This window comes from Panulirus ornatus, chromosome 6 (assembly GCF_036320965.1).
Source record: "Panulirus ornatus isolate Po-2019 chromosome 6, ASM3632096v1, whole genome shotgun sequence".
NCBI lineage: Eukaryota > Metazoa > Arthropoda > Malacostraca > Decapoda > Palinuridae > Panulirus > Panulirus ornatus.
The window spans coordinates 4,682,191-4,707,250 of NC_092229.1; the positions used below are offsets into that span (position 1 = coordinate 4,682,191).

At 46.6% G+C, this 25,060-nt stretch overlaps 2 protein-coding genes across 3 annotated transcripts in view; both read left to right on the forward strand.

Moving 5' to 3' along the window:
* LOC139749263 (uncharacterized) overlaps positions 1-11,865 on the forward strand; it is an 85,092-nt gene extending 73,227 nt beyond the window's left edge. Inside the window, exons 4-5 of the mRNA XM_071663000.1 lie at positions 1,790-1,847; positions 11,098-11,865. Coding sequence (XP_071519101.1) covers positions 1,790-1,847; positions 11,098-11,264 — 225 coding nt within the window. The 3' untranslated portion in view covers positions 11,265-11,865. The remainder of the gene's footprint in view (positions 1-1,789; positions 1,848-11,097) is intronic.
* Positions 11,866-15,391: 3,526 nt separating this feature from the next.
* On the forward strand, positions 15,392-24,693 carry LOC139749014 (discoidin domain-containing receptor 2-like). Of its 2 annotated transcripts, none has more exons than XM_071662394.1 (9): positions 15,392-15,711; positions 16,361-17,006; positions 18,440-18,542; positions 18,833-19,064; positions 19,781-19,928; positions 20,326-20,505; positions 21,088-21,221; positions 21,751-21,961; positions 22,104-24,693. In XM_071662394.1, exons 2-9 carry the CDS (start codon positions 16,940-16,942, stop codon positions 23,801-23,803), a joined length of 2,775 nt encoding a protein of 924 aa, XP_071518495.1. In that variant the 5' UTR covers positions 15,392-15,711; positions 16,361-16,939; the 3' UTR covers positions 23,804-24,693. The 2 variants fall into 2 exon arrangements, with proteins under 2 accessions (XP_071518495.1, XP_071518496.1); XM_071662395.1 differs by lacking the exon at positions 15,392-15,711 and adding an exon at positions 16,031-16,186.
* Positions 24,694-25,060: the final 367 nt, after the last annotated feature.

The window sequence follows — 25,060 nt, forward strand, 5'->3', positions numbered from 1 at the left end:
TAATAGAAATAGTGAGAAATGTTTCAACGAAGGTAAAGAGTCCAACGCGTCTTTCAAAAAGGAAATAGAAAATTCATAAACATAAGTTCAGTTGACCTGTAGTTGAGAGAATGGGTCGTAATGGACAGTTGGGTTTGAATGGTGTTAGGGAAATCATGCAGAGAATTCTGTCATTTGTTTGTTGTTTTCCTGTATGGCGAGGTAGCGCCAGGAACGGACGAAGCAAAGGCTTCATCAGCTCACATTCATTTTCAATGTCTCATGTATAATGCACCCTTCACAGCCGAGACCACAGATCAGTGCCGTGGATTCTCCTAACTGTTTCAGATGCCTTGTGCAGCACGTCGCTCCCCATGTACTGCATCGCTCCAATTTACTCTATCGCATTCTATCCGGCATTTCAAAGCGTCTTACATTACATCCTTCCACATGTACATCATCCTTTCCAAGATCTTTTCCACTCTCTCTCTCTACCTTTCAATTTTTTTTCACCTTCCTAAAACATCGACTCTTCTATCTCCATTTCATCCAAAATATTCCATACTTCCCATTCCAATATCCCAACACTAAGTTGTCCAATTCATGGTCCTCTCGAGACGGCACTGGTCGTTCCCCCAAGAAGATCAAGCAATTCCAAGGCGTCTTAGAAGGTCTCACTTTCAGTACGAGGTAGGCAGCACCTGTGTGCATAGCCGCTGGTGCATGCCTCCCTACTGGCTATTGGGGAGAGGCACCCCGAAAGGCGTTACTGCATCTTTCGTCTTCCACTCACCGGGCAACGTGCTCGAGGTGAGGAGCGGTCGGTCAGTCATCCCTCAGAACCACACTACACTACGATTTAACGAAGATATCGACGCCACTTAAGAGTACCACTTCCACCCTTTATCATCACTGGTGTATACATCTATCGGGCCTTAATGACCCATGGCAGTTGATGGGCCTCAAGCCCAAACGACAACCATGACCATCTTGTATCCAGCAGATTATGACAATTATTTACCTTACTATCGCTGTCTAACTTAAGGGCGACCTCTACAGAATCAACTATCGGCCTGGTTCAATAACCTGACGGCAGTTTTCTAACTGCTCTCGGGAGACAGAGGCTCAAACAACTCTCGATATGAATTAACATGCGAGTACTTTACAGATACTTCAGAAAAAAACTATTATCGTATCACATTATATCTTCGTAATAGTTATCCATCCTGACTCTCCTCTCCACTGTGGTATTATGTATTTGCTATCATCTATCATGTATCTGTATTATCTTGTTATTATGTATCTGAATTATCATCTCGTTATGTATTGGTATCATTCCAAGTTTTTTACCCCGAGCTGTGAACGTACGATATCTATGTATTCATTTGTATTCATGTGACTGACAAATGCACACAAAGTGGTAACCTAACCCTTCCTGACATTTAAGTGAAGCTCTCTACAAAGCCTACAACTACATGCATGACGAAGAGAAATTCTTCTACGGAAAAAAAGGAAAACTCTGAGAACTGATCTCCTACTTCTATCATTATTTCATTCCTTCATGTCTCATCTTCCACCTGCTGTTCCAAATACATTTCTCAATTCTGTGGAATAGAAAGGAAAATGAGCCATTCAAAATACCACATATTTGCCCATAATTCTTTCCTTGAATTCCTGAGTGACTGAAGCAGCAGCCTCGCCTCTGTAATTGTCTAACGTCCCACCAAATGTTCTATCCTGATGTATATATATACATATATCTATATATGAATTGTCGATGTAACAGATGTTAATTTCTCTTGCATTTCAGCGCTACAGCAATGAGGGGGTGCTGGTGCTGGCTTGCTCGGAGCAATGCGTCGAAAGTCGTGAGTAAAATCCTCCACACTGGTTCTGGCACTGTGCCCAGTATACCTGTGGCACTGTGCCTAGTATACCTGTGTGGGCACTGGGCCTAGTTTAGCGCTGTGTCACTAGTCGAGTAGTTGATTATGGCATCTGCATGACGACAAATAAAGATGGCCAAACATATCCTCTTAACACTTAACACCACCTAAGATGCCCACCTGCATCACCACCTACTTTACCCACGTGCAGCACCACTTACATCCCTCCCAATATCACCCACCCCCTGCAACGCCACCCTACGTTCCTCCCCGACACCCCCTGCACTACCACCCACCTACACAGTTCCCACCACTAAAATTACCATCTCAAGTGCTTAACTAATCCCTTAACCTCAGCATTGCAACCACGTACATTACCAACACCTCCAGTGTCACAACAGAGAACTTCAATCACCAGTATCATGAACGTGTTGTCTTAGAAATAAGAAGAGTATTCATAAGCTTTACTTAATCCAGAGAATGTGCTCCAACAATATATGTTTAATATGTGCAGGAGAAAATGTTGGGATCCCTGGCAGCAATGAATTAATGAGGGAACACAGGCAGTAACTTAATAAGTTTTCAGGAATGGCCTTCATTATTCTAACAAAATTTCGTCAGGGGTATGTTTTATAAGTATGCAAATGAGTACATTTCTTTTTATCTTACGGTGAGGAGGCCCCAGTCATGGACAAAAGTTCCACATCAAGGAGGGTGCCTCAATTGAAATACAGAGAGCTTAATAAAAGGGGAAAAGAAGAAACACAAGGGAAGGTATTTATGAATTATAAAGGAAGTGACCAACCTATCTTTTATATCGTGCCAGGTCAGAGTTCTTGGGGAACACATGACACAGTTGTCAAAACGGCCCACCCTTTCAGCTGCCAAGAACCACACAGTAATCATGTGATGCAACAGCTTGCCGAGTATTGCATGATGATATATATATATATATATATATATATATATATATATATATATATTAGAAATATCACTGACATTCCAGACTAGATTTCATATCCTCACGCTGGGAACTGGAAACATCAACATAGACAAAGTTAGCTGTGGCCAGAACATTATGAGGCGTGGAGTCACTCGTCACTGTATTCCTGGATATAAATCTTCCGTCGAAACTCAAAAAATGTGGAATGGTGCGGGGAAGGGGTTGGAGGAGGAGGGGAATTATTCGCGGGTATTATACCCGTAATAATATTCATGAAAAATATAATCATATCGGCTCTTTCTCCACACACACACACACACAGCGAGTCGGATCGGAAGAGTTCAAACTTCATCTAACTTCCCCAAGTCGTCGATTATCTTCTCGCTGAAACTTGCGATTGGCGAAGGTCATTTCAGACAGCATCTTTCTCGACCAGGGCGATGGAAGGCAGTAGTCCCACACGTTGACCCAAATATTTGAGCTATGATATGCGTCATTGTAGTCTCCAGTACCCTATATATATATATATATATATATATATATATATATATATATATATTCCTATGAGTCCACGGGGAAAATGAAACACGAAAAGTTCCCAAGTGCACTTTCGTGTAATAATCACATCTATATATATACAAACCCAAAGGCTCTTTCAGCTCTAAGGCTGCGCAACAATAAGTAACAGGGGTAGGATGGTGGCATGGAATCCTCTGAAACAAGAGCTTCACTGACGAGACTGAACGTTCTTTTGAAGTGGCTATGAAGCAGCCTCACCACTCGCCATGTAACCAGCAGTCGACGGTGAACAAGACCTTAACGAGGTTGTTTGGTTGGTTGTTGGGGCTTTGGCCCTGTCAACTGCCAGGGTCATTAAAGGCCGTCAACGTAAGCTTACATCCACCCACCGAGAAATCTTTAACACCTTCTTCAGGTGTTGAAGATAATTCTAAGACCACATACACTCTCACTATACAAGTGGCCCATGCAAGTAACGAGACCTTCTAGCAGCTAAGTATAGCTTCTTACTAAGCACATACAGCTAAATCTTCTTAACATCATGAAGTCACTAAGTACGTACCATAAAAAAAGAATTACTTTACAGCATCTCCAGAACTAACCAAGCCATGGAGGGACGGATTGACGTCATCTTTCATTTAGTTTTCCCTCTTCCTTTAACCTCGCCCCCTACTGCCCTTGCCAGGGAAGACAGTGTAGCTATTCTTCTCACGTAGTGTGCATTCTGGGTACTGACTCCTCCTCGGTCTCAACCATACGGTTGTGGAATTCGTCACAAAAGCCATATTTCACCCGAAAACACAGCTACTCCGAGGTGATCTGTACCTTTACCAGCTTAGTGTGTTCATCGTCCTATATACATCAATTATGATTAAGCTTTCCCTTAAAAAAGTGAGAGAAGCACAGTTCTTTCAAAATGCATCCCACTTCTTTCATTCTAAACTTCTCATCTACTCTAGCAAGTCACATCTGCGTTCTGTTCATTCATCACCAAATCCATCGATTTGAAACTTTTAGGGATTTTTTGTTTCCAACTCCAATCAAGTCATATATATAACTTTTCCCTTCCTTCTCTTTTCTTTTCCGATATATTCTCTCATCATTCGAAGGAATCAAAACGGCATGAAAATTTTAATATCTGGAATAAGATTCGGGGGGGGGGGGAGGTAAGTAATAGGATTTCCCCAGCGTAGAGATAAATGGTGGGGACATTTCCGCTACCTCGTGAATGGAGGTGGTTCTGGCTCAAACCTTCATCGGAAATGGAACATTAAAAAAATATGTATATATATATATTAAAAGGCTCGGTATTTTTCTTTCAGAACGATATTCATAGAGAAAACGATAAAAAAAAAAAATATATATATATATATATATACATATATTGAATGCAGAGGGAAGCAATTTTGACAGGGTTCAATACGGTTCGCTTCCCTCGCCATCCACTCGAGCAAAAATGCATTCGTAGACACACGTCAGTATTACTGTGTAGAACAATGTTCGTTTGGGGGGAGGGAGAGAGAGAGAGAGAGAGAGAGAGAGAGAGAGAGAGAATGTGCCAACACTGACCCAGTGTGGGAACGATACACAATCAGTGAGTCAGTCCTTCGCGACTCAGACACAGAGTGATTCTTGAATCACGTAGAAATTACCTCAGGTAATACAAGACACTTAATATCTTTATAGAAGCAATCTCCAGGGATATAGAGACAATCTTTTCTTATGTGAAAGCCATCTCATCTGTTGCTGGGACTTACATGTAGACTATCTTGCCTGATATACATGATTTTATAGAAGTTATCTTGAGTGATATACATGCTGGTATAGAAGCCATGTTGAATGAGGGACAGGCTATCTTATCTGGTATACCGATATAGAAGCTATTTTCCATACCAATGATGTTTTGTGCTATGAAATCACGATAGTCAAGCACTGGATGAATACTGAGCTATCGTGCTCAGTACAATAAGGCTGGTTATCTATACCATAACACGTGCTCTTGACCCTACCTGCTACTGTGTGTCTATTGAGTTCCATAACGGCACATAGCGCCACGTTTCCAAGCATTTATCTTACAGATAATTATACCCAATTATGGCCTTTGTTACACTGACTTGAGCCAGTGGGGTCGCCATGTGCCCCACAAACACCGCCCTTATGCAGTCGAACCCCAAGGGACAAGAATAAGTCCATAACCACGTCAGTAGTGGGAAAAGACACCCTTAAAGCCTCTAAACCGTAACAGGAAAACTAAGCTCTATGTTGTTGCAGCTGAAGGGCGACAAACCCCCTCGCCCAAACCGAGAAGCTAAGCTGGTGTTGGCCCAAGCTGAGCCCGAGGGATGAGGCCACAAGCTGATGATGTTCCATTTGCTGCATGTTGAACACCCCGGCCGCTGGTGCGCTGTGTACATTCCATCACTATGGAAATTGTTGCTTTATCCGGCATGTGTCCGGAATGTTCATTTAACCGGCGAGGGTAAACAAGGGGGGAGGAGGTGTGGGTGCGGTTGGTTGCGCTGCCCACGCTGAAGTGGGGAGACGTGGCTGCCCATGGTGAGGGGAGATAGTGGCGGCCATGGTGGGGAGAGATAGTGCTGTACATGGTGGGGAGAGATACTGCTGCCCATGGTGGGGCGAGATACTGCTGCCCATGGTGGGGCGAGGCACTGCTGCCCATGGTGGGGCGAGGCACTGCTGCCCATGGTGGGGCGAGGCACTGCTGCCCATGGTGGGGCGAGGCACTGCTGCCCATGGTGGGGAAAGACACTGCTTTTCCACTGTGGGGGCGAGGCACTGCTGCCCATGGTGAGGTAAGACACTGCTTTTCCACTGTGGGGGCGAGGCACTGCTGCCCATGGTGAGGAAAGACACTGCTTTTCCGCTGTGGGGGCGAGGCACTGCTGCCCATGGTGAGGAAAGACACTGCTTTTCCACTGTGTGGGCGAGGCACTGCTGCCCATGGTGGGGCGAGGCACTGCTGCCCATGGTGGGGCGAGGCACTGCTGCCCATGGTGGGGCGAGGCACTGCTGCCCATGGTGAGGAAAGACACTGCTTTTCCACTGTGGGGGCGAGGCACTGCTGCCCATGGTGAGGAAAGACACTGCTTTTCCACTGTGTGGGCGAGGCACTGCTGCCCATGGTGGGGCGAGGCACTGCTGCCCATGGTGAGGAAAGACACTGCTTTTCCACTGTGTGGGCGAGGCACTGCTGCCCATGGTGAGGAAAGACACTGCTTTTCCACTGTGTGGGCGAGGCACTGCTGCCCATGGTGGGGCGAGGCACTGCTGCCCATGGTGAGGAAAGACACTGCTTTTCCACTGTGTGGGCGAGGCACTGCTGCCCATGGTGAGGAAAGACACTGCTTTTCCACTGTGTGGGCGAGGCACTGCTGCCCATGGTGGGGCGAGGCACTGCTGCCCATGGTGAGGAAAGACACTGCTTTTCCACTGTGTGGGCGAGGCACTGCTGCCCATGGTGAGGAAAGACACTGCTTTTCCACTGTGGGGGCGAGGCACTGCTGCCCATGGTGAGGAAAGACACTGCTTTTCCACTGTGGGGGCGAGGCACTGCTGCCCATGGTGAGGAAAGACACTGCTTTTCCACTGTGTGGGCGAGGCACTGCTGCCCATGGTGGGGCGAGGCACTGCTGCCCATGGTGAGGAAAGACACTGCTTTTCCACTGTGGGGGCGAGGCACTGCTGCCCATGGTGGGGCGAGGCACTGCTGCCCATGGTGAGGAAAGACACTGCTTTTCCACTGTGGGGGCGAGGCACTGCTGCCCATGGTGAGGAAAGACACTGCTTTTCCACTGTGGGGGCGAGGCACTGCTGCCCATGGTGAGGAAAGACACTGCTTTTCCACTGTGGGGGCGAGGCACTGCTGCCCATGGTGAGGAAAGACACTGCTTTTCCACTGTGGGGGCGAGGCACTGCTGCCCATGGTGAGGAAAGACACTGCTTTTCCACTGTGGGGGCGAGGCACTGCTGCCCATGGTGAGGAAAGACACTGCTTTTCCACTGTGTGGGCGAGGCACTGCTGCCCATGGTGAGGAAAGACACTGCTTTTCCACTGTGGGGGCGAGGCACTGCTGCCCATGGTGGGGCGAGGCACTGCTGCCCATGGTGAGGAAAGACACTGCTTTTCCACTGTGTGGGCGAGGCACTGCTGCCCATGGTGAGGAAAGACACTGCTTTTCCACTGTGTGGGCGAGGCACTGCTGCCCATGGTGAGGGGAGATAGTGGCGGCCATGGTGGGGAGAGATAGTGCTGTACATGGTGGGGAGAGATAGTGCTGTACATGGTGGGGAGAGATAGTGCTGTACATGGTGGGGAGAGATAGTGCTGTACATGGTGGGGAGAGATAGTGCTGTACATGGTGGGGAGAGATAGTGCTGTACATGGTGGGGAGAGATAGTGCTGTACATGGTGGGGAGAGATAGTGCTGTACATGGTGGGGAGAGATAGTGCTGTACATGGTGGGGAGAGATAGTGCTGTACATGGTGGGGAGAGATACTGCTGCCCATGGTGAGGAAAGACACTGCTTTTCCACTGTGGGGGCGAGGCACTGCTGCCCATGGTGGGGCGAGGCACTGCTGCCCATGGTGAGGAAAGACACTGCTTTTCCACTGTGTGGGCGAGGCACTGCTGCCCATGGTGAGGGGAGATAGTGGCGGCCATGGTGGGGAGAGATACTGCTGCCCATGGTGAGGAAAGACACTGCTTTTCCACTGTGGGGGCGAGGCACTGCTGCCATGGTGGGGCGAGGCACTGCTGCCCATGGTGAGGAAAGACACTGCTTTTCCACTGTGGGGGCGAGGCACTGCTGCCCATGGTGGGGCGAGGCACTGCTGCCCATGGTGAGGAAAGACACTGCTTTTCCACTGTGTGGGCGAGGCACTGCTGCCCATGGTGGGGCGAGATACTGCTGCCCATGGTGGGGCGAGGCACTGCTGCCCATGGTGAGGAAAGACACTGCTTTTCCACTGTGTGGGCGAGGCACTGCTGCCCATGGTGAGGAAAGACACTGCTTTTCCACTGTGGGGGCGAGGCACTGCTGCCCATGGTGAGGAAAGACACTGCTTTTCCACTGTGGGGGCGAGGCACTGCTGCCCATGGTGGGGCGAGGCACTGCTGCCCATGGTGGGGCGAGGCACTGCTGCCCATGGTGGGGCGAGGCACTGCTGCCCATGGTGGGGCGAGGCACTGCTGCCCATGGTGGGGCGAGGCACTGCTGCCCATGGTGGGGCGAGGCACTGCTGCCCATGGTGGGGCGAGGCACTGCTGCCCATGGTGGGGCGAGGCACTGCTGCCCATGGTGGGGCGAGGCACTGCTGCCCATGGTGGGGCGAGGCACTGCTGCCCATGGTGGGGCGAGGCACTGCTGCCCATGGTGAGGAAAGACACTGCTTTTCCACTGTGGGGGCGAGGCACTGCTGCCCATGGTGGGGCGAGGCACTGCTGCCCATGGTGAGGAAAGACACTGCTTTTCCACTGTGGGGGCGAGGCACTGCTGCCCATGGTGGGGCGAGGCACTGCTGCCCATGGTGAGGAAAGACACTGCTTTTCCACTGTGGGGGCGAGGCACTGCTGCCCATGGTGAGGAAAGACACTGCTTTTCCACTGTGTGGGCGAGGCACTGCTGCCCATGGTGAGGAAAGACACTGCTTTTCCACTGTGGGGGCGAGGCACTGCTGCCCATGGTGGGGCGAGGCACTGCTGCCCATGGTGAGGAAAGACACTGCTTTTCCACTGTGGGGGCGAGGCACTGCTGCCCATGGTGAGGAAAGACACTGCTTTTCCACTGTGGGGGCGAGGCACTGCTGCCCATGGTGAGGAAAGACACTGCTTTTCCACTGTGGGGGCGAGGCACTGCTGCCATGGTGGGGCGAGGCACTGCTGCCCATGGTGAGGAAAGACACTGCTTTTCCACTGTGGGGGCGAGGCACTGCTGCCCATGGTGGGGCGAGGCACTGCTGCCCATGGTGAGGGGAGATAGTGGCGGCCATGGTGGGGAGAGATAGTGCTGTACATGGTGGGGAGAGATAGTGCTGTACATGGTGGGGAGAGATACTGCTGCCCATGGTGAGGAAAGACACTGCTTTTCCACTGTGGGGGCGAGGCACTGCTGCCCATGGTGAGGAAAGACACTGCTTTTCCACTGTGTACTTTGCGGCCCCCCCAACCCCCACCCTCTCAACATGCTAGCTAAACTTGCTTGGCTGTGTGTAGGTTCGAGTCACACTCCAAGTGCAAATGGCCCCACTCACTGTGACGTTGGTGAATCAAGAATTAATTTTCGAAAGCTGGCAAAAGTAAGACTAACGTGATTTCGAATGTCTTGTGCTTTCGAAGGGAATCCTGTCCATACCCCGTGTGTAGAGATGAACCACTACCTCCAGCTGATAGCAACAGTTTGATAGACCATGGGGACTGCTTTGCATCCTCTTCCGATCCTACAGATATGACGGTAGGCCAGAGGAAGACATCTCATTTAATCGGTCTTTAATCGGGAGGCAGCACAGATTCATATCTTTAGATTGCCTCGTCAGTTAGCATTTCCTTAAGCATTCCAATAAGACGATGGCTGCGCTGTTTTCCATTATGTAGTAAGTGATCACGAGATATTATTCTCATAAGTAGGGCTACCATTCAACAATTAATAAGAGTTTCGGGTAACTCTATGAAATCTTTCTTACCACACACACACAAAACTACCTACCCTCCTGAGAGCAGGGCTCGAACCGTTACCATTTCCAAGGAGAGCTGAGGACGCTGCCTACTAGATATATGGAGCCTATAGCCCAGCCCTTAACATTCCCATATCCCACACAAATGGCAGCTGTGCAAATCTTTCTATCGGGAGGGTATTACGTGTTCTAGGAAATTCCATATATATATATATATATATATATATATATATATATATATATATATATATATACGCTCCTCGGTATTGCAGTGGTTAGTCTGCAGTGGTGCTTCAGCCAGCCCACCCAGCTGTTCATTCCTCCTCTGGTTGGTAGATAGATGGGTACCAAATTCAGCTGGTGTAAATCACCGCAGCTGTGAAGGGCCCAGCCAGCCGACAGCTTGTAACTTGGCTCGTATTTCCCTAAGGGTATTCGTGGCCCACGACACTAACAGGACTAATTAGCTGACAGGGGGTGGCACTTGCGTGTATATATATATATATATATATATATATATATATATATATATATATATATATATATATATATAGATATAGATAGATATCTTACTGTGTTAACGTACTACGCTTGCGTTTGGTTACCCCACGAGTGAAAAGCCACCTTTGGCGAGGCAGGCTCGTCAAGGTACTTCGTACCCCAAAGTAGTCCATCCTCCTCCTGATGTATGGAGAGCAGCCAGTACAGGAGTCCGATAAGAGAGCCCCTGGTGTTTATATGATGTTTATATCATCACCACTGTCATTATACAGCCCCATGACCTCTGAGGCTCTTCCAAGCACTAGGGCTGCCTACCACTCCAGAACAGAGTGGAATGGACTTCTCTGGGGCGGAATGGTCCTCCACGAGACTGTGTGTGCTCCTTGCCGTCCCATGTCGATGATACAGTCTCATGGAAGATCACATCTCGCATGCGGAGCTCAAAAATACTGTCTGTAGGTATATATATGTGAGTGTGTTTTCCCAGAAGCTCATGGGATCTTTAAAAATGTCTCTTAATTCCATTAAAATCCTTGATACTAAGATGGTGTCTTTGTCTCTCGCCCTCTCCCTCACAGACACACAGACCACAGACATCACCTGCTGCACCACAGACGGCTGCAACTTCGGCGTGAGGGCCACGCCCTCCGCCTTCCTGTTGGTGCTCGCAGCCCTGATGGCGCTTCTGAGCTCCCTCTTCACTGCCGCCGTCACCACCACCACCATCGCCGCCGCTGCTCACTAGCAAGGACGAGGAACTCCCCACACCTCTCCATGGAGATGCAACGCCGCCTTATATCCCCATGACTTCAACCTGATACTCGTTCCTTCCCTCCTCCTACTACTTCTTACTTCTCCCTCCCCCTTCAACCACTCGGTTCCATTTCATTTCTCGTTTATTCTAACCTTTACCTCCTCCTCCTCCTTCTCTCTACAGCGTGTGTGGTTTAGCGAGTTTGTAAGAATATCTATAATCTAGTCTTTCACGCCTTGCTCTCGCTTCGTAGGTACTACGAGTAATCTCTTCGCCAGCTTTACTGTGGAAGTAATGATAAGAATAATGTGTTTGTAAGTCATCCAAACTATGAATACGATTCACTGGACACATGGGAGGACGTTGGCACGTAGGAAATGCAAGCGGGAGATGGGGATTTTAAAGTCCCAACTCCAGTTTGTGTCTTCCTCGCTACGGTGCTCCCAATCCAAACTACTCTTAAGCTGGGTATTATTAGATACGGTTATACATAAGCTTGAAACTGGGTATTGCTCATTACTGACTTAAAGTTATATAATCATTAAAAGGAATCTTTAATGTAACTTCATATCTTCACGAGAAAAAAAAAAAACATGATTACAGATTATCTTTAAGACCGATTATGTTTGGTGTAATTTTTTTTCTTTTCATTTCAGTTCCCCTCTGTTAAGTAACTTTGTTGTGTATAAGCATGAAACATTACTTCTCTGTAACTCTTTACTGCTCTATGTACTGATGGGTATGTGTGTCACAATTACGTTCGTCTTATCCTGTGTTTGTGAATGTATGTCACATAAAACAACATGGACAGTTTATCTGTAAATATATTAATTACAGTTTCAACTCTGTCATTTGCATAATTACTCTTAACACAATACCACTCTAATGCATTAAATATAAATTAATTAACGAGGTAGTTAGATTTTCATGCTACAAGAAGATATAAAAAAATTCTATTATATCATATTTCGTGTGACGCCTGATGTGTATTTTGATGTATATTTTGTGACTGATGACATCACAGGTGCTTTTTATATCATCCACCCCCTCACCCCATCCCGCGCCTGGTAAGACTAGTGCTATACCCTCTCTAAAGTGACTGTCCCTGACAACACGTAGGGCGACACTGGGGGCCTCCCACCTTCCAACACAGGTGGACCCAGCAGTGTGCCATGAGGAAGGCTGGTGAATCATGAACTTTCCCCAGGGAGGAGAGTGGCACGTATTGTCTCATCCACAGCCGGCCCCTCCTCCCCCACACCCAGTGTTTGCCACGGCTGATGATATCCCACAGTGGACGTCGCTCGTGACCCATTTATGGCCCCCCACACAATTGCGACGATGGATGTCGTTCGTGGCGTGTGTTGCCGCCCGCCCCACACAATTGCGACGGTGGCCCAACACCGCACGACAGTAACTCTGTACGACCCACGAACGCCGAAAGAGAGGGGCTTCGAATGACCCACGACTCACGATTCTTGGAGTTACCCCTACAATCCCCTTTACCCCACCCCGTTGCTTAGCGTGTACCCAAGACCACGTGATGTTTGGTGTGACCCCTCATGACCCCCACATTAAGCTTGGTATGACCCGATGTTACAGCTCCGAGGAAATCGGAGATCCAAGTTCTATCTACAGGTAATAAGGTCTAGTGCTGGTAGCCGTATAGAGTTGACGCCCAACTCCTCTTCCTGCTCCTCCTCCTCCTCTCCTCCTACCCAAGACCGTCGTAGATACGCCGCCTCCCCTTTAGAAGCCGCCTCGAAACACCTCTCTCTCTCTCTCTCTCTCTCTCTCTCTCTCTCTCTCTCTTCTCTCTCTCTCTCTCTCTCGCTAACTCGAGCATTATCTCTAGGCCCGCCCCTACCTCCCGGTATGCTTCAGGAGTGATGAAGATGGACTTTGTATTCCCTCCGACAACAGTGGATGGTCCCAGGACCCAACTCAGGCGATGTGCTCGCTGTGAAGACCTAACAGTCGAAAATTCGTCTACTAACTCAAGAGTGTGAGAAGAGAGTAGTCAGCATGTGAGCACCGCCTGACGAGGGAAATGGCTTCAGAACACAAAATTCTTTAGTCTACTTTACTTATCTTTTAATATCCCTAAAAAGAACCTGCGGAGACTCTCTCCCCGACCTGCCACTTCCTCCCCCATGTGTGTGTGTGTGCGTGTGTGTGTGTGTGTGTGTGTGTGTGTGTGTGTGTGTGTGTGTGTGTGTGTTGTCTCCGGAGCAAGGCCGTCTGTACTGTGTTATACATCAATGTTCTCGACCTCAGCATCAATGATTATCTTTCTTCTTTTATGGGTTGCCATGGTGTACATGCTTCCTTAGTCCTGCTCCTAGCCTACAATTTCTTGATATATTGGAAAATAAAAATAAGGAAACTGAATACGGCTCATTTTCTTTCCTCTTCAACGATGATAATGTTGGCGTTGATGACTGAATGATTATATATTATATATATATATATATATATATATATATATATATATATATATATATATATATACACCTTGTGATCAAATACAATGATCAAGTCCATAATAAACTCATGAATGAACAGTGCATTCACTGGAGTATTTCCAGCTAACATCAAATATACATGAAACTCACCAAAAACAATAGAGTCAGACTCTGCGACATCACAGCCCTCGGCGCATGACCCTTCTAACTGTTCATGGAAGTCATTCTGCTCCGACGGACGACGGCAGACGCCAGTCAGAATGGAACGAGTCTTGGGCACAAGATGGATCTCAACCCAGACTGTCTCTCTAAGCTGTCCTGGGATTGATCTAGACGCAAGCTGAATGCCAGATCGTCCCTGATGAACACACACACACACACACACACACTCAGCACTCATACGGGTTCCTGTCAGGTTCATGGATGATGCAGCCTGGTACCTCGACTTCAGAGTCACGAACCGAGTTATTGAGGTACGATTCTGTCACACCGAACGCTGCCACCCTCGATTTGTTTGATATTTGTCTATCTAACTATCTACCAAATCATATCTGCATTTTCAATCAGCTTCTACTAATTCCACAATTAACGTTTTCATTCGTTTTTGTCGGGATGACAATACAGTGCCATCTCATCAGGTCACATAATATGAAACTAAATATACTAGTAATAGCTACGTTACCCCGGGAAAGCTTCGTTTTCTCTTATACCAATGAAGAAAAATCTATATTTTATGGATGACTAAATGAAAAATATATAGTTTAATTCTCTTTCCTTTTCTCGACATTTAACAAAACTGACATCACAATGAGCCTGTAGAATATGAACACACAAAATATCTTCATTCTTCTAACCCACCAAAAAGATGATACTACGTTAGTGAAGAAATGGGCTCTCTATTCTAACAACTACTTTCACACGAATAATCACTTCACATATATACAGGCCATTCAGATAATAACATTCAGTGTTGTATAGTGTTTCCCGATTCTCAAAGGGGGTATGGAGGACCCTGAATTGTCAAAATTAGGTTGTAACTCCAGTGGCGAACACTGGGCGTATTTGTTATTATCTAAAAAGCATCCTATTAATTACCATCATCTTTACCACCAAAATTTTCTTAAAATCATTGCACTTCCACCGTACTAGAACGACAAATTCCTCAATATTTGTTCTTCTCATTCTTTAATATCTAGAAAACTGGAAATGCTCTAATCAACTGGATTCTGGGGAGAGGATGTCTTGGTGGCAAGAGATAAGCTGAACGCTGTGCTTCCCATTATCGCATTTACTCTCCAGTTTCGCCTAATCTAGGAAAACACTGGCCATGACCAATACTATTTTGCTTCGTGACATAATAAAACGCCTCCACTTACGCTGCTACGGGATAATCCACAGACGACAGACCATTCTATATCTGTTTTATGCTTTCGTCCAAACCAAGCAACTGCAGAATACTTGGGGTATATCTAATACATCCACACGGGGCAACTTAACTTCAACTAGTCCATTTCTACGCATATAATACGTGTAAAAAAAGGTGCATAGTGAGACTAAGCACTCGCTGAATCATGACAAAGGAGTGGAAGGTAAAATTACAAACATTATATCGTCAATAAGCACCTCGTTCGCTCGTGTGCCCTGGCGGGAGAGGAAGAAACGTGGAGAGTTAGTGTCGTCCAGCGAGTGAGTGAGGAAAGACGCGTTTAACATTGCTCCTCAGTGGCTCCTACTGTTCTATGGAAGACATTATATTATTTTCCGTCGTTGATGTGCTATGTTCCAGTTCCCTTTGCCAAGTCCCACTGTGATCGTGACACTGCTGACGAAACAGAGAGTAACATGATTCCAAAATGAATCTAAGGAATATCTAAAATGGACTTGAAAAAATATCCTAGGATATGTGAAATGGGGTTTTGGAAGAAAACACATCCTTGGATACGCGTAATATAACGAAGACATAATTTGCTACGGTAAGTTAGCAGGGAGCGTGGTGTAGTGTCAAGCCATATACATGAGAGGGACAAAGCATATGACATTAAGGTCTGTTGTAAGCGATAAACATTGTAGCATTTACCTTGATTTTGAATGGGGTCGTTCGATGGAACTTCCCCTCATCTATTATCTGTCTTTTCCTTCGCTCACTGTTTTCACAATATTCTTATAAGTTTATTTCTAATTTTTCAGTGGACACACACACACATATATATATATATATATATATATATATATATATATATATATATATATATATATATATATATATATATATATAATCACCGATACCATGTTCTTGTTCTGTTGTACTTGTCTGTAGTGATGATTTTACACAGGATAATGATTACAAATATTCAGTCCTTCTTTGAAGACATTAGATTAAATCTAGTCTTATCCTAAAAGTAGAGTAAGAAAACAGATCTTCGCCCATCACGATCCTGAAATACCCAGGTGAGTTGATGCAAATGTGTATACTACGAATAAAATGTAATGAATCATCTATTAAATCGGGACTAATAAAAACCGTTCTTGAGATATAGATATTAGTATATCATCATGAGACACTAACACTAATTTCATCGTATAATACATCGGGGTAAGACTAATACTCTTATCTTTTCACAGGTGGTGGTTCGAAACTAATGAAGTTCGAAATCAAGGAATATATCATATCACAGCTTTCGATCTGCGGTGGTTTTATGAGCAAAGTTTCTCGTATTAGAAAAAGAGAAACCTTTGTAGTAATTCCCTGGGGCAGAACAACAATCTGATAAGTGTAAATAAATACGAATAAACCTGTCGAGTGAAGAAAAAGAGACGGTTTCAAATATTGGAAATTGAAGCAATGAACAATTTGCTCAACGACTGGTGTTGTTGCTGGAATGAGAGGCTCCGAAGCTTGCACTGGTGAACAGCATACCTAAGCTTGGTGTTTCGAAGCTTTCGTAGAGGAACTGTATCACGAAGTTTGCCGTTCGGAAGCTTGTGCTGCGGTACAGTATACAAAAGCATTGTGTTTCGAAGCTTGGGCTGAGGAACAATATCCCGAAGCTTGGTGATCCGGAGCTCCTGTGCTGCGAAACGGTATCCCGAAGCTTGGTGTTCCGAAGCTCTTGTGCTGGGGGCGGAGCATCTCTGAAGCCTGGATTCAGGATGAAGGCTGCTGGTGGTGGGGGAGGAGGAGAGTGGTGACGCGCGGCCAGCATGAAGCCCTCTCACCTGCTGCTGCTCTGGTGCTTAACTGTGACCCCAGCCTCCTGCCTACACACTGGTGAGAACCCCCATTTTGCCCTTTTCTCTCTCTCTCTCTCTCTCTCTCTCTCTCTCTCTCTCTCTCTCTCTCTATCTATCTATCTATGAACAGTTCTTCGAAAGATAGCTAGGACAGAACAACCAGATGCCATAACATGAAATAGGGTGGGAAAAAAATATTGTCGAAAGTATGCAAAAAAGAAGAAATGTCTTTTATGAATGAATGAAATCAAATAAATGATGAATTTGTAGTTTTTGACAAAAACACAGAAATGAGAAAAATTATATGAAAGTACAGAAAGCTGAAGAGATAGGGCCCCAGTAACGTAGTCAAATAAGTATTGAGAAGATGAATGAATTGGTATCATACACACACACACACAGGCCTCTGTTGTGTAGAGGTCAGCGTTAGCACCCATGAGTCAGCAAAGGGTGGCACAGGTAAGGGTTCGAATCCTCAGTGCGGCAGTACCCCCACGCCAAACCCTGGTGTTCATCCTCCCCTCGATTCTGGTCGATAAATGGGTTCCTGGCTGAGGGTGTTGTGTGTGTGTGTGTGTGTGTGTGTGGCTTCGCCAAGGGTGACTTTTCACTAGCAATGTCGCCATGCGACTCATAGGAATATATATATATATATATATATATATATATATATTCCTAAGAGTCCACGGGGAAAATTGTGATCCTTTCCAATATATATATAGCATGAATAGCTTTCAGATCTATTAGGAAAAAAAAAAGGAGAACATGGTCAACATGTTCTAAAGTATTCCAATACGGAATTTTACAAGAATCTGAATAAATCTTGGAGGACAATTCTCTCCATTCTTGTTCATCGCAACACAAACAACACAGAACACCTGGCTTCTCCCTGCAATACAATTAATTACCTTAAACACACAGTAAACAAGGTTTAAACCCATTAAACCTCCCGGGGCGCGTGGCTGAGATGGATGGGGTACAACTGGATACAAATCCTTGGAAGCTCGACTTGTGAGGAGGCTCCTGCCGCAGTTGTTAGCGATGTTCGCTATACGTGGCCGCTTCTGCCTCATGTAGCGGCGACGACTGTATGTTTCTCTTCTCTCGCAGATGCCAACTGCGCCTACTTACGACCACCTCCCTACAAAGATTGAGTACCTACCTACCTACAGAGACATAGGGTACCTACCTACGAATACCTACGACATCATTTTGCCAAAAAGCAGGTCTAACCATATCGAACACACACCACATAAAGCCACTCGTTTGGGATTACTGTTGTCCTTTACAGCCAAGCGTACAGCATAGTTATTTGTCTTCATCTAATTCTTAAGTTTTTTCAGACATCATCCATGATAATTCTCATCACACCATTCTCCTCAACATTTAGAGGACAATGTTTGTCTTAATTATCATGTGATGGAATAGGCGACCTATTCATTTCCCGTCCACCTTCTGCGCCTCCGTCAGATCAGTGTATGGCCGCCCTGGGGATGCAGTCCGGCGCCATCCCTGACGCCAACATCACCGCCTCGTCCCACTTCGATGCTGCCGTCAACGCCATCTTCGGCAGGTGAGTCGAACCATCACTGCGGTTACTCCCTCTGGAGTGAGCTTTCTTGTGTTCCTCAGTCATTCCGTCTTCTGGAGAGAGAGAGAGAGAGAGAGAGAGAGAGAGAGAGAGAGAGAGAGAGAGAGAGAGAGAGAGAGGTTAATGAGGGTCTTTATGGACCTTCGAGATGTAGCGGTTGGCGTTGCTGACCATAATGCAGCATTCATGGGCCGCCCGGGGTCCTTCATCTTGCTGTAGCATAATGCTGTTAATTTCATCATCTCTTTCTTCGTGTTCTCGCCCCTTTCTAGAGCCCACGTGGAGGCAGGCGGCGGGGCCTGGTGCCCGCGGGAAACAGTCTACCGCGAAGGCACGGAGTTCTTAGAGGTCGACTTGGGAGCTCCCCACGTCATCACGAAGGCGGAGGTGCAGGGCAGGTTCGGCAACGGTCTGGGCCGAGAGTTTGCCAGGCAGTACAAGCTTCGGTTCTGGCGTCCCAGCCTGGACCGCTGGGTCACTTACACCGACGGTCGAGGACAGGAGGTGAGTCGAGGGACAGACGAATGTCTTAAGACATCCACCATAAATAGCGTTGCTGTAGCCACAAAGGTTTATCAAATGATCGAAACAACGGCATATGTTACATTAGATTAAAAGACTACAGAGTGAAGTTTTCTCGAGCAGGATGGTGGAAGTTCAGCATCCTGCCTACAGCCAAAGATAAGAAGGTGCTGTTTATGTTGATAACATATCTGCAGGGAAGTTGGTTTTGATTCTTTGGCTGAAACAGATCTTATAAGCAAGAGCAACCACGGGATGTGTAAAGAGAGATTGTAAAATGAAGAAATATTTCGAAAAATCAAAGAGAACAAAAGGGAAGCATGGGTGAGGGAAGAAGATATGGGAAAGAAGATTGCACGGAGGCAAACACCAAATGTTCTTATCTTTTAAGATAGTCCAAGGTGCTATAAAGTACGCCAGTTGCTATAGTCACGTGAATTTGGTGGAATTTCATTTAGTTTCGGCTATAGGATGAATAACGATGATGTCTGAAGTGTCTGTGATAATCAAAAGTAGATTTTCCCTCAAGCTGAATGACTGATAAGTGTGTTGTAAATATCTATTCTTTCCTTCTTCCATTTGATTGCGTGCCAACGTCAAAAGAAATACTTCATTCAACCAGATTTCTCTTCCATATATGTTCACACGTAACTGCCTCTCCTGAGGTCACACCTTCTCTCTCTCTCTCTCTTCCTCAGTTACTGGAGGGCAACAGCAACACGTACCTGGCCCAGACCTCCCACTTGAGTCCGCCTGTTATAGCGGCCAGGGTGAGGTTTGTCCCGTACAGCGACCACCCTCGGACGGTGTGCATGCGGGTTGAGCTCTACGGCTGCCAGTATTCAGGTATGTGTGTGTGCAGCGGTGGAGAGACTTTGGGAGGTAGAATGGAGAGGCTCTAAGGGCTTCAAACACACAAAGAAAAGAGTGGAGAGTCTCCAAGGGCTTCACACACAGAGGGACGAGAGTGGAGAGGCTCCAAGGGCTTCACACAGAGAGAGGAGTGGAATGTCTCCAAGGACCTCAAACACACAGATAGTAGAGTGGAGAAGCTCTTGGTGATGGTCATAACCAATGGGAAGAGTAAACGTAAGGTCCCTCTCACGATGTACTGTGTCCTGGGACTTTCCAGTCAAGGGTTGTAACATCCTCCTCAAGGGCTTTAACATCATGTTCAAGGGCTGTACCAATCTCCTCCAGAGGTTAAAGCAAAGTTCTAATCTTCTTGGGCTTCTCCTTGCAGAAGGGCTCGTGTCCTACAGCATGCTTGACGGAGACCTCAGAGGCGGAGACACCGCCCTGACGGACCTGACCTACGACGGTCTCCGTCAGGACGGACGGCTGTCGGGAGGCCTCGGCCAGCTCACCGACGGAGAGACGGGCCACACCAACTTTCGCGTCGATGCCCTTGGCATGGGGCGAGGTGAGTGGCGTCAATGAAAACAGAAACAACTTTGGACTTCGACCTTCCATCTTTTCTCTATTCCTGCCAGCACTTTTCCATCCTCAGCGCGGTGGCGTCAGTAGCAGACGATGGGGTCCTTCGAGCTCAAAAAAAAAAAAAAAAAAATATCCTTCCTTGGCTCCCTCTTCTATTCCCGATTTCAGAATGTGTTAATGCAGTATGGAAAGGATTTTTAAATGTAATGTTTTGTACCACAACCGAGTGTAACTTTCTTCGTGTTGCCCACCACACAATAAATCTACGTACATTCCTAGTCTTCTGGGTCATTATGAGCATAAAAGATATCTTATATAAAAGACCTGTTATTTCTGTATTTCATAAAAATCCTAATCTATTGCTGTTACAGAATGAATAATGAAATTCTAGGTATATTTTTTTTAATTTTGCTTTGTACTTTTGTATTATTCCTGTAGTAAACAAAGACCAGAATTTTTCCAGTCTTAATCATTTTCTTTTATGGGTCTTGCGAGACATTAGACTCGCCCTTGTTTTCTGCAGTGTCGTAACAAGTCGTAACGAAAGACCATTTCTCCAAGCCAGGCTACGAGTGGGTGGGTTGGAGGAACAGTACTCGCCAAGATAAACCAGTCGAGATCACCTTCAAGTTCGACACCATCAGGAATTTTTCAGCCGTCCACATATACGTCAACAACTTCTTCACCAAGGACACTCAGGTAGGTCTTTGATGTCCCTAGCCACACCCAACAACTTCGTGATTCAGGACACCAATTTATACATCTGCTGTCTCTGTTAACAACTTCCTAGTTAGGCATTTAGTGTCCCTGTCTACACCAGCAACATCACAAAGGGCATCCAGATTGGTGTTTTAACACCATATACACACTAGCTTTGTCATCTAAGAGAGTTCCTGGTGTCCTTATTTCAATATCACAGCCAGGTCGTCCGTACTGTCCGAACCTGTGCCACTTTCTTTGCCAGTGATATTAGAGGAGTTCCAGCGGCCCAGATGTAATCTGGGTGGCAACCGATGGATCTCTGTACTATTAACTTACGACTATGTCTTGCATCTGTAGATCAAAGACTCAGGTGACATAAATCTGTTGGTCAGTGACGCAGGTTATACCATAGGTCTGTTGGTCAGTGACGCAGGTGTTGACACAGGTCTGTTGGTCAGTGACGCAGGTGTTGACATAGATCTCCGGTATGCAGCTGACGTAAATAAATGAATATCATCCCCTGTAGGTGTTCTCCCACGCCAGCGTGCTGTTTAGCATAGGCGGCGACAACTTCGACAGCCAGTCCACCACGGAGTACTGGTACTCGACGGACAGGGTCTTTGAAAACGCCCGCAACGTCTCCATCAGACTCCACAACACCGTGGCCACATACGTCAGGCTACAGCTCTTCTTTGCTCTGAAATGGATCATGATTTCTGAAATCTCTTTCGATTCAGGTGAATATACAGTATGTGCTTCATGTCTACAAATGTTTGCTGATGAACTTGCATTTTATTTTGATGTTATGTGACTTGGATGAACTCAAGAGGACTTTCAGGAATAACTAATTAATTCAGTTTAATTACTGATCTCTCACAGTGCCGTGTCGCTGTAGCCTGATGGACGAAGGGGAAGGAAAGGCTTCATCAAATGACAAGATGAGCGGAGAGAGATTCGTGGAGACCAACACTCCAGCCTTCCCTGTACAGGCGTCTTCTGCTCTTCTGCTGGGAGGTCTTATATGCCTTGCCTTAATATGTGGTCTGCTTCCCGTGGCTCTTGGCATCAAGTATTACCGCAAGTGGCTAACAAGAAAACCAAACCAGAAATTGACTCCACCTGTAGAAAACGAAGTAGACTCAAAGGAAGTGCTCATGAGGATGAAAGATTTACACATCAGTGTAAATCTGTCGCCTGTGTCCAGTGGGTATGCCAAAGCTAAAGGGAAGTTGTACGGCCATGTGGCCATGGGTGAGAAAGCCGCAGAGGTGTATCAAGAGCCCTTCAAGAGACCCCTCCCCAGTCCGGGTTACTTCACGATGGACCACATTCTCACACCGTCGGAGGCCTCTCTCAAATGTCCGCTGCCGACTGACACCGATGACTCCGAGGATTACGCAGTCCCCGACGTGGGAAAGACACCCCCTCCACCATTTTCCGAGGTATACTCGCCCTGTGCTCCACCTCCAGTACCTTCAACACAACCACTAGCGGCACTCACTACAGTGCCACCTGTTCCAGCTCTTCCCCCGCCTCCCAGTCAGGAGTACTACACTGCACCGCTGCTGTGCCAGCCTTCGAACATCCAAGGTGTAACTGGCACTGTTATATACGCTGTCACTGACGTCACCAGCCTGGGCAGGGAACGACCAGTGCCCGAAGTGCCAAGAACCAACCTCCAAGTTGTGGAAACTCTGGGCGAGGGAGTCTTCGGCGTCGTGTACCTCTGCGAGCTGATGGACGCTCCTGGAGTAGCATGTAACTTGGTAGCCATGAAGAGTTTAAAAGTGGATGCGAGTGAAGATGCTAAAGACCATTTCAGACAGGAGCTCCGCCTCCTCAGCCAACTTGATAACCCAAACGTTATAAAACTCTTGGGCACCGTCGACACTTCTGAGCCTCAAAGTATGTTGCTGGAATACATGGACTACGGTGATCTTTACCAGTTCCTCGGGAGACACACGACGGAAAGTATAGCCAATGAGGTACACAGAGGGGCTTCTGGAAGAGTAAAGGTTCCCCAGGCCTTGAGTTACGGTGCGCTCGTATATATCATGACACAGGTCGCATCTGGAATGAAATACCTGGAAACACTGAACGTAGTCCATCGGGACCTGGCAGCCCGTAACTGTCTCGTTGGTAGTGGCCTTACTATAAAGGTCTCGGACTTTGGAATGAGTCGACCTTTATACTGGAGTGATTATTACCGGTTGAGCGAGAGCAGAGCTCTGCTACCCATCAGGTGGATGGCATGGGAGTCCATCCTTCATGGCCGGTTCTCCACCAAGAGTGACGTGTGGGCCTTCGGCGTCACCATGTGGGAGATCCTGACGATGGCCCGCCAGCGGCCCTACCATGAACTGAGTGACGAGGGCGTCCTCGAGAACGTTTCTCACTGCTACCACGGCGACGGCGACGGCATGATGCTGTTGCCTCAGCCACCTCTCTGTCCCTGCCATATGCACGACTTGATGACTGCCTGCTGGAGACCCGACGACCGCCTGAGACCTCCCTTCTGGCAGATCTTCATGTTCCTGCAGCGGGAAAATCTTCGGTACATCCTGGACTACCGCGACTGAGATGGCCTACGACCTCGCGGTAGATCTTCACGTGTTCCAGCATACCATTCCCGGGCGACATCCTCTACAGGGGACGCAGACTATGGGAAAGAACTATTTGGAAGAATTGCTCAGGAAGTGAAAGTCGTGTACAGATCGCGGCATTATTACCTGTCGTGTCCTACAGTCTTCTTGTAGCATAAAACCTCTGACTGACCCCCCACCTTCCGCAACCATGACCGATGCTTTCAGCACTCTGCCTGGAATATTCCTGGATATTTGCAGCATCAAGATCCTTGTACAGAATCCTCAGTTACCTTAAGTGAAGCATCTTGAAGTCTTCTGAACACCTCTAACGTTCTGTATTTATTCAAATGTCAATAGTTATCACGTGAGATGCAGTAAACAGTCTATGATTATGTGACAAGTAAGAACACTTTATGGAAAATAATGAAGGTCGATTATGGATTAGAAATGCAGACATGGACGATCATAGAGTGTGAAGATTGCTAAAATGTTACAATAACGACAGTGTACGTACTTCATGTGATAAGCGAGGCAAGCAAGACCCCTCGTGAAAAAGGGTTCTTGGGTTACGTAGGAGAGTAGTCTTAAAACTACACGAGCCCTACGAAAGGGATCCTTGGGTTGTGTAAAGACTATACTTATTCATTTATTCAATGATGTCGGTTGATTCAATACGATGATATGTATTGAATACTAGTAATTATACATCTATACATGAAGCGAGTGCCTAATATGTGTTTGCTTGTAACTCCCACATATGTAAACAAATCCTATATACATATGCAAATGAATACACATCCATATTTACATACACCTTTGTAAACATCTGTGACCTTGTGAACATATGTGCACATTTTTGTATGCAAGTGTCGCAGAACACAGACTGACAAAAACGACTCATGAATTTTGAGAAAACATGTCGATGTAAATGTATATAATAAATCTTTTTTGCATCATAATGTTTTCTGTATCATAATGAAGTTGGTAACTCTATCATTCAGCTCAGTGATCAAATCTGTGTATGAAATACTATCATGAAGAAGCACAACCACTTAGGAAGAGATGCAAAACGTAACAAAAATGAGAAATGCAGTGTCCCATCCTCCTATTTTCCTCTGCTTACTTTGAAGTGGAATGTTTTCTCCGAAAACGGCAAACGTTCGCGAGCGAAGGCTGTAATGTCTCCCTCCACACCATCACTCAGTGCTTACTATGGACAATCACCACGAAACATAACTAAACCCTTATTAA